General features: G+C 38.4%; 1 protein-coding gene across 4 annotated transcripts; it reads left to right on the top strand.

Annotated features, from left to right (window-relative positions):
* The first annotated feature begins 164 nt into the window (after window positions 1-164).
* gfral (GDNF family receptor alpha like) lies at window positions 165-10,111 on the top strand. 4 transcript variants are annotated; one of them, XR_006079980.1, is made up of 10 exons: window positions 165-276; window positions 989-1,123; window positions 1,687-1,839; window positions 3,490-3,879; window positions 7,167-7,232; window positions 7,363-7,693; window positions 7,828-8,081; window positions 8,372-8,444; window positions 8,598-8,676; window positions 8,761-8,792. XR_006079980.1 is itself a non-coding variant. In XM_024388297.2 (10 exons), the coding sequence occupies exons 1-10, from the start codon at window positions 237-239 to the stop codon at window positions 8,816-8,818; spliced, it is 1,584 nt and encodes a 527-aa protein (XP_024244065.1). In that variant the 5' UTR covers window positions 165-236; the 3' UTR covers window positions 8,819-10,111. The 4 variants fall into 4 exon arrangements, 3 of the variants coding, with proteins under 3 accessions (XP_024244065.1, XP_024244064.1, XP_042162199.1); XM_024388297.2 differs by having other exon boundaries at window positions 992-1,123; window positions 8,372-8,452; window positions 8,761-10,111; XM_024388296.2 differs by having other exon boundaries at window positions 8,372-8,452; window positions 8,761-10,111.
* Window positions 10,112-10,152: the final 41 nt, after the last annotated feature.

Raw genomic sequence — 10,152 nt, 5'->3', positions numbered from 1 at the left:
GGGCATGAAATGTTTACTTTATGAGCATGCAATCAGCCGCACCTCAAACTTGCATTCACTTATCTGTTTAGCTAATCGTAGTCTCAGAGGTGTAAGTACTTAGCCTAGATCCCACCTGCAAATCTGGTTACCTTTCAACTGACGTCATAGCGATTGATACGCACCGGGGCAATCGCAGCTGCAAAGATCGGAACTGTCCACTTGAAGAGGTACCAACCGAAAGGGAAGGTGTTACCATGCAGCGAACGACAGGTGTGAAAACCGCGACGGTAATTGGTGAGTATATAAAGTCTACCGGTAATTTGGTGTATGTTTAGTTTCTTCTTATAGAGCCTCAAGCATGTGATTAAAGGAAAGCTTTCCTTTACTACCACTGCTGTGATACCTGACCTATAAAGATAGAACGTAGCTCCCCAATGTAGAGTAAGTAGCAAAAGTGGTCAAGTTAAATAGAGTTATGATAATATCCATATGTTTAGTATTTTCATTTGCCAAATAAATGAGTGAATTGGCAGCCTAAATGAACTTGGTTGAAATAATACTACACAATCTACTGGTTTAATCAACGCTGTTTCCACGTCACTTCAACCAAAAACATCTATGTGACGATGCTGAATGATCGTGGAAAACTGATTGAATTTGCAAAAGTCATTTAAAAAATGTTTTTACCCAACTTTTAACCTAAATCCAATGAACTTGTGATTTTGTTAGTTTGTTGATTTTGCATTGAATTAACAACTCAACAAAATGTAAATCAAAACTGGACCTTGAACTGAGGTCTGTGCCCAGTGGGTAGTTTAAAGGGGAACATAAGGACTAACGTTTTTTATTCATTTTCAAGCAGTAGCCTACTTTGCAGTTTACTCAGTGTGAAATCCACTCATAAGAGAAGGATGGGGAAGGTGTTCTATCTACCAAAACATTGGAGAAGAGTTCAATTACTTTAAAGTTGTTGTATTCAAACGTTTTTTTTGTAAACATCTTCCAGTAGTTCTTGTTTACCAGATGACCAGCATCAAGATTTCATCCAGATCCACAGGCTGTTTTGCCTTTATGGAGGCATGCATATCAGAGTCGGCTTTCTGTGAGAAATCCTCTCTCAGAAACATATGTCATCCTAAAGGTAAACATTTTTTTGCTGCAAGAGATGTAATCTGTTTTATTTAATTACTGGGACTTAACCATATTGCCATTCTTTGAGTGAATAAAATACTATCAAGAGCCATGGAACATAAATTCAATTACAGTAGAGATAATGTTTGATTCCACCCCTGTGTGATATTGAGGAAACCTAATACTACTAAAGCAATAGCCTCAAGCCTATAGTCTTGTGTGGAAAATGGATTTCACACCTGCTATTGCCTAGAGCAAATGATGTTGTTGTCTCAACGAGAGGACAAATAGAACCTCAACGACTGTAATTCTGGGAGCTGTAGGCTACATTATTGTGGGAAATGGATTGCATATTTACATGTCCGTCTTTGGAGTCCCACAAAACTACAACAAACCTGCCCAGAAATTCTTTGTGTTTATTCTGAGATAATCAAACAATTCATTTGGCCAATTACATGGTAGGGGGTAGCCCAGCCTTGATGAACAGAATACATATCAGTGCCAATGTTCATCCATTTAACGGCCTTTGAAAATCCTGTTTTTCTACCTCTTCTCCTTTGTGCTCGAATCCAGATGGAAGTTGCCAAATAAAAGTCTCAAAGGTCTGTAACATGACCATCCACTCCATTCTTGACCAATATCCTACAGTGAGAGGGTGTCTGTGTGCATGGGAGGAGCCCTGTACCTCTCTGGAACTACTCACTTCACAATGCCTCCCTGAGACAGGTGCACCCATTCTCTCATACATAGTACAGATGTAGGATCTTCATTTGTTCACCCTGTTGCAGAAGAACTTTCCTGCAATTGCAGGAAATTAAAAACTTGTAGTCTATTTGAGGTTTAAAAAGGCTTATTAAGTTGATTATTTCCACTTTAAAATGTCAGACTTAATTTCCCATAAGATACATTTATCAACCCCAACAAAAAACTCCCTTAATTATAATCCACATAATAATTCACATTTCCTGTTGCTGCAGGATTATTTTCCTGCTGTAGCAAACTGGCTCAAATTAACATCCTACATCTATCTGTACATGTAGTTTTTAGTTGTCCTATCAACACTAGTATTCTTAGTAAGGAATCAATTAAGAACAAAATGAAGCAAACCTAGTACGGTAAATGTAACTCTCCTTTGGTGATACATACAGTTGACTGTTACTCCAAACTTTTGACTGGTACTGCACACACAAACACTTTAAGTCGGAAGTTTACATACACCTTAGCCAAATACATTTAAACTCAGTTTTTCATCATTTCTGACATTTAATCCTAGTAAAGATTCCCTGCCTTAGGTCAGTTAGGATCACCACTTTATTTTAAGAATGTGAAATGTCAGAATAATAGAGACAATGATTCAGTTCAGCTTTTATTGCTTTCATCAATTTCTCAGTGGGTCAGAAGTTTACATACACTCAATTAGTATTTGGTAGCATTGCCTTTAAATTGTTTAACTTGGGTCAAACGTTTCGGGTAGCCTTCCACAAGTTTCCCACAATAAATTGGGTGAATTTTGTCCCATTCCTCCTGACAGAGCTGGTGTAACTGAGTCAGGTTTGTAGGTCTCCTTCCTCACACACGCTTTTTCAATTCTGCCCACAAATGTTCTATAGGATTGAGGTCAGGGCTTTGTGATGGCCATTACTATAACTTGACTTTGTTGTCCTTAAGCCATTTTGCCACAACTTTGGAATTATGCTTTGGGTCATTGTCCATTTGGAAGACCCATTTGCGACCAAGCTTTAACTTCCTGACTGATGTCTTGAGATGTTACTTCAATATATCCACATAATTTTCCTACCTCATGATGCCATCTATTTTGTGAAGTGCACCAGTCCCTCCTGCAGCAAAGCACCCCCCACAACATGATGCTGCCACCCCCCGTTCTTCACGGTTGGGATGGTGTTCTTCGGCTTGCAAGCATCCCCCTTTTTACCCCGAACAGAACGATGGTCGTTATGGCCAAACAGTTCTATTTTTGTTTCATCAGACCAGAGGACATTTCTTCAAAAAGTACGTTCTTTGTCCCCATGTGCAATTGCAAACAGTCGTCTGGATTTTTTTGACGGTTTTGGAGCAGTGGCTTCTTCCTTGCTGACATCATTTTCTGGAATTTTCCAAGCTGTTTAAAGGCACAGTCCACTTAGTGAATATAAACTTCTGACCCACTGGAATTGTGATACAGTGTATTATAAGTTAAATAATCTGCCTGTAAGCAATTGTTGGAAAAATTACTTGTGTCATGCACAAAGTAGTTGTTCTAACTGACTTGTGGTTGAAAAACGAGTTTTAATGACTTCAACCTAAGTGTATGTAAACTTCTGACTTCAACTGTACATTACATGTCCTTTTTACATTGCAATGCATTTGTAATTGTAGATGGTCAAGCCCTGAGCAGCTCTGTTAGACCCCACTGGAATCCTATGAAGGAACAACCAATAACCACCAGAGATAGCTGTCTCTCTGCTCTTCATAGTTGCCAGAAGTCCCACCACTGTGCATTAGTGTATAAGAAGTTGAAGGACTCATGCCAGAAAGGAAAAAAACTGTGCAACTCTCCAAGCTCTCAGCGCCACTGTCTGTCATTGTGGATGGAACTCCAGAGCACCTCTCTGTCTAATTGTACATGCACCCAGAGCAGAAGAAAGTGCCAAGGGATATGGAGTGTCGTGAACAACAACTCCTGCATTCAGAATGCACTGGAGGCATTGGCTTCAACGGGTCTACATGATTTAAAGGACAGGTCAAATACAAGAAAGAAGTTAACTGGTAAGACTCATTTTATCTCCTGTAATTTACAGGGTATTTATCAACTTTTATTTACTTTTAAAATGGACATAGGTACAGTACCAGTCAAAAGTTTGACATATCTACTCATTCAAGGGTTTTTCTTTAGTATTTTCTACATTGTAGAATAGTGAAGACATCAAAAAAATAAATATAATAACACATATGGAATCATGTAGTAACCAAAAAAGTGGTAAACAAATCAAAATATATTTGAGATTCTTCAAAGTAGCCACCCTTTGCCTTGATTACCGCTTTGCACACTCTAGGCATTCTCTCAACCAGTTTCATGTTTAATGCTTTTCCAACAGTCTTGAAGGAGTTCCCACATATGCTGAGCACTTGTTGGCTGCTTTTCCTTCACTCTGCAATCCAACTCATCCCAAACCATCTCAATTGGGTTGAGATCAGGCAATTGTGGAAGCCATCTTATGCAGCACACCATCACTCTCCTTCTTGGTCAAATAGCCCTTACACAGCCTGGAGGTGTGTTGGGTCATTGTCCTGTTGAAAACAAATCATTGTCCCAATAAGCGCAAACAAGATGGGATGGCGTATCACTGCAGAAAGAAGTGATTGCCATGCTGGTTAAGTGTGCCTTGAATTCTAAATAAATCACTGACAGTGTCACCAGCAAAGCACTCCCACACTATCACACCTCCTCCTCCATGCTTCATGGAGGGAACTACACATGCGGAGATAATCCGTTCACTTACTCTGCACACTGGGGTTGGAACCAAAAATCTCATTGTCCATTGCTCATCTTTTTCTTGGCCAAAGCAAGTCTCTTATTCTTATTGGTGTTCTTTAGTAGTGGTTTCTTTGCAGCAATTTGACCATGAAGGCTTGATTCACACAGTCTCCTCTGAACAGTCGATGTTGACATGTGTCTGTGAAGCATTTATTTGGGCTGCAATCTGAGGTGCAGTTACCTCTAATGAACTTATCTTCTGCAGCAGAGGTAACTCTGGGTCTTCCTTTCCTGTGGCGAGCTTCACGAGAGCCAGTTTCATCATAGCGCTTGATCGTTTTTTTTGCAACTGCACTTGAAGAAACTTTCAAAGTTCTTGAAAGTTGACTGACCTTCATGTCTTAAAGTAATGATGGACTGTCGTTTCGCTTTGCTTATTTGAGCTGTTCTTGACAAAATATGGACTTGGTATTTTACCAAATAGCGCTATCTTCTGTATACCAACCCTACCATGTCACAACACAACTGATGTTATCACTATTAACTGATGTCTTCACTATTATTCTACTATGTAGAAAAGTAAAAAATAAAGAAAACCCTGGAATGTGAGTCCAAACTTTTGACTGGTACTGTATAAGTGTCTGGATTTATATTGTTTTTGAATCTCGTGTTTGTATGGAGGTGTTACGGTTTTCTTCCGTCGAAGGAGAGTCGGGCCAAAATGCAGCGTGGTTAATTCGATACATCTTTAATGAAGACAAAAAACACAAACTATACAAAAACAATAAACGTACGTGAAAACCGAAACAGCCTAAACTGGTGCAAACTAACACAGAGACAGGAACAATCACCCACGAAACACTCAAAGAATATGGCTGCCTAAATATGGTTCCCAATCAGAGACAACGAGAATCACCTGCCTCTGATTGAGAACCGCCTCAGGCAACCATAGACTTTGCTAGAAAACCCCACTAAGCCACAATCCCAAAACCTATGAAAAACCCCCATACATAAACACAACACAAAATAAACCCATGTCACACCCTGGCCTGACCAAATAAAGAAAGAAAAGACAAAATACTAAGACCAGGGCGTGACAGGAGGTCCTGCCTAACGGCGAATAAACTATAAACTCTCAAAATAAAGTCGCACACTCCATATATAAACTACCAGTAATGTATTGGGAATTTACCAACGTTTCAGCATCACTGGGCCTTCTTCAGAGTAATGTCATGAATACTTGAACCAGGTTATGTAGACAAACAGTGCAATTAGTGCAACCAATGACAATAGTGAGGGGTGTGTCATAGTGATTAAGTTAATTAGAATGAACTACTGAAACTGTTCAAAAACAATAGATTATGGCATATTAAATATATTAGGCTATTGTTCTCATATAGAAACATAATTAAATATTTTACATAATGTTAGCATCAACATAAATGATTGTTTAATTCAATTTTACATATTTAATTGTTTCATATTTCATTTCATATTTGTTACATGTAATCTTAAGGTTCAACCATAATGAATAATAAGCATCATCAACAGTGGGAACATATTAGGTTACGCTAATAAGCCGTAGAAAGAATATATCCATTTATAAGACTTGTTCATACAATAATTAATTGTTCATAAGAAGGGCCTGAGATCAAAGTCAATATTCAGACCACTAGGGGTCAATATTTTAGATAGGATATCCGGTAAGCCTCCCTTTGTAGTAGTAGAATCTCAATGTTACTACCTCTCCTTGGTAGAGCAACATGCTCAATGCCTGTGTATTTGAGGGAGGAGATTGGATGGTTAGCTTCAACAAAGTGAGCTGCTACTGGATAGTCAACGTTCTTACCCCTGATTGAGCTGCGGTGTTCAGCAGTATTGTTTTAATTGTCTTTTCCTTTGTCCTACGTAGGCTTTTCCACATGAACAGGTGATGAGAAAGATTACTCCCTTGGTCTTGCATGAGATGATACCCCTCACAGGGATTTTTCAACCTGTATGTGGGTGTCTGAAGAAGGATGTTTTTATAGTGCTATTACACTGTGCACATGGAATGGGTGTCAAGAGTATCTGAGTGGGCTCAGGGGGTATGTCAGATCTCACCAAACTATCTCCAATATTGCGACCACACTCATAGACCACCATTGGGGGGTCCTTGAAGAGGTGTGCGATATTTTTGTTGTCTAATTGCAGAATATGCCCGTGCTTTTTCAGGATTGCTTTCATTTTCTCTGAACTCTTGGTGTACTTGGTGCAAATGACAGTTGCGTTGTTTTTCTTCTTTGGTTGAGTTTTTAGTAATTCCTCTCTTGGTTTTTGAGATATTTTCATCATTGCAGCATCAAGAGTTTTGTCCTTGTAGCCTCTCATTTTGAATTTATCTGTCTTTTTTTTTTAGCATTGCTGTCAACATCTGTCTGGTGGCCACAGATTAATTTAACCCTGCATAACTGGCTATATGGTAGACCATTCTTGATGGGAAGAGGATGCATACTATCTGCACATAGCAAGGTATTGTGGTCTGTGGGCGTTGTGTATAAGTCTGTGTGTAATGCATTATTCTCTTTGATGATCTAAGTCCATATAGCACAACAGAAGAAGAGTTCAACTGTGGATTGGAAAAGTAGCAGTCTGAAAGAATACGGTAATGAATTTATTGTCCTTGTGTTCATACATTTAGAACACAGTTAAACGATTATAACTATTTATGTTACTGGAAATATTGTAGTTTGGGCTATAAACAGTATAATTGACTCCGGAACCTTATTTTTCAGTTCATGACATTGATGGGTCCTGTTTGCAACAGATGACAATCTGCCTCCATGATGATGTCTGCAACAGGCAGATGGTTCCTCTTGTGCAGACGTGTTTGGCAAAGCAATGCAACAGCACTCACTGTCGACAGGTCACTCAACAGCTCTACGCTGGTCTGCCATACAACATCGCAGAGATGTTCGTCCTCTGTGAATGTGACCCAGGCGATCCGGACTGTCTGCATATGAAGGAGGGTCTGCATAGTGGCACATGTGGAGAACATTTGGAGGAGGCCAGGACCCAAATCTGTCTGGAAATCTTTGACAACTGCCTGGGGGAGGTGCTCTGCAGGTTTGTATTGGACAATCGTGATACAACATTTCTATAAGTCTACAGGGGATTTTGCTGATGTTTTCATGTAGACACTGTAGTGCCTGCCTGGGTCTTTTTGCTGTATGATTTATTATATAAATATAAATGAACAGGAACCGTTTAGAAGCTCTCCTATCAAACTGCTGGGACACTGAAGACACACCATGCAGTGATTTTGCTATGGATGAATGCACTAGTCTTCTGGATCCTGCTCTTATTCTTGGAGGAGATGCAAAGTGCAGAATGGCTTTGATTGCTACCATGGGAACAACACTTCAGCATCCCTGTACATGTGGTGGACTTCACAGCAAAGACCTATACAAGTGCAACATGATGCGTGAAGTACTTCACAACCGAACGCATTTTAGTGAGTGACGTCCACAGTCATTAACTACAACACTACTTATTGGATCATTTATACGGTGAAGTTTTTTCCCCAATGGATGTGTTTGTTACATTTGACATTTTAGTCATTTAGGAGACACTCTTATGCAGAGCCACTTACATTAGTGTATTCATCTTAAGATAACTAAGTACATTTTCTCTCAACAATGAAGTTATCAGCAAAGTCAGTGGGGGGAGTGGGGCAATAGTTTGTGTTTCTGATTTTTTTTTTTAAGTGGCTGAAAACCTAACTGTTTTTCAAATGTATTTCAGTGTCACCAGTGAAGAAAGAAAGTACTCCTTATGTGCCACCTCCAATGAGTGAATCAGAATCAGGATACGAATGGTTGAGTGGTAATGTTTAAGTTATCCTTCAACTGTAATGCTAAATGTCACCACTGTAATGGTTGTTGTGTCTATTCAAAATTGTATTGAGACAGTCAAATCAACTGACATCCACCACGAGAGCTTCAAATTAAAGTGTGTTTTGCTTTTTCAGATCAGCTGTTGAATGTTTTTGCCTACATACTGCTTGTTGCAGTAGTACTGTTGGGAGTCATGATTGTTTTTCACATACGGTAAGTAAGTATACATTAATAATAGATGCAGGGTAGAATGTGTAAACAATACAATTGTTTGATATATTGCTTTTTTTCTCATAGGAAGCACAAAGGGAACAAAAAGCCTCAATTTCACCCTCCTGATAAAATTGTGTTGTAATTTTCTGACCTTGACACTCAAACGCGTGTATCTGTGTATATATTATGCATATGATTATGGTACAGTATGCAATGGTATATGTCTGATAATGCAGAATCTGCATTTTATGATCTAATTTAGATTTATTGGTATCTAACAGCTTTTTGAAAATACTATTTGATCAACATTTCCTTAGCTACTTATACTAATATGTCAAAACATGACTCTGTTTTAAGATAATTTTGTGCAATTAAAACAAATGTACGGCCATAAGCAATTTCTGCTATCCTTGTTAGCTTGAGTGTCAGAACACAGTGGCATGGCTTATGTGATAACTCCTGGAAAAAACTGATAGCGCTCTAGTAACTGGTACACAACACAGTCAGTAAGGGACATTATACAACTGGTTATGTCAACAAGGCAATGATGGTCAAATATTGACTCATCCCTTTTAAGTGCTTTTTTTCTTGTCTCTATTGTCACTCCAATGCTGTAGAGCTGATTCAGCCTTCTTATAAGAAAAACATATCTATATATATTTTTACAGCCTTGTAACCATCCTGTTTCCCCAAGGGAGCAAAGACAACAAGATCTTTGTTGTATGTTAACATGTGCAATGTATTACCAGTAACCAACATGAGTTAATTATATTAGCAATATGCTAGCTGGCTATACAGAACGTGTTAGAGAATTGCATAATTAGGTTGATATATGATGGCTAACGTTGCTATGTAGCAGATGTTCATGTTTAAGGTCACATCTATGACCTGTCTCAAGTCTGATAAGATGCATTGCTTTGTCATGTCCCCCTTTTCTTGGAACCTCAACACCTTAATCCAGATGTCTACAAAATTGATGATGTGTTTATGGCAATGGGAATTTTGTATTTTTTAACATTCATAAAATATATTGGTAATGTGTGTCAAAAAGATTATTGTGCGTTTAATCCTGTGATACTCTCCCAGTAAGATATTTAAAGGTTAACAACTGTTTGGATTTATCTCAAGTAAAATAATAATTTAAGTAATACAATATTGTCACAAGATAATAACAAAGCTAGGCCTTGATTTTTGGGAAAGGTTGGGCTGAAGGGGCCAGTAGATGATTAGATAAATATTAGATATGCAGGCAGCACTGTAGGCAAACATTGAAAGCTTAGAATGTCATGTGTAATCTGAAACCTACAGTAATCTAGCTCTTTAACTGTAAACAATTTTGTTTAATCAACCTTTATTATCTTTATGTAGTAAACATGTTGGATTCACAGTGGTTTTCCAGAACACTTCAGTTTTTTTCTGTTTATATTTCCTCCAATCCAGCTACAATATAAAAAGGGATACTATTATTTATGTTAT

The sequence above is a fragment of the Oncorhynchus tshawytscha genome, linkage group LG25, assembly GCF_018296145.1.
Source record: "Oncorhynchus tshawytscha isolate Ot180627B linkage group LG25, Otsh_v2.0, whole genome shotgun sequence".
In the NCBI taxonomy this organism is placed as follows: domain Eukaryota; kingdom Metazoa; phylum Chordata; class Actinopteri; order Salmoniformes; family Salmonidae; genus Oncorhynchus; species Oncorhynchus tshawytscha.
The sequence above is the reverse complement of the archived record's forward strand: the minus strand, read 5'-3'. Positions and strand labels throughout refer to the sequence as shown.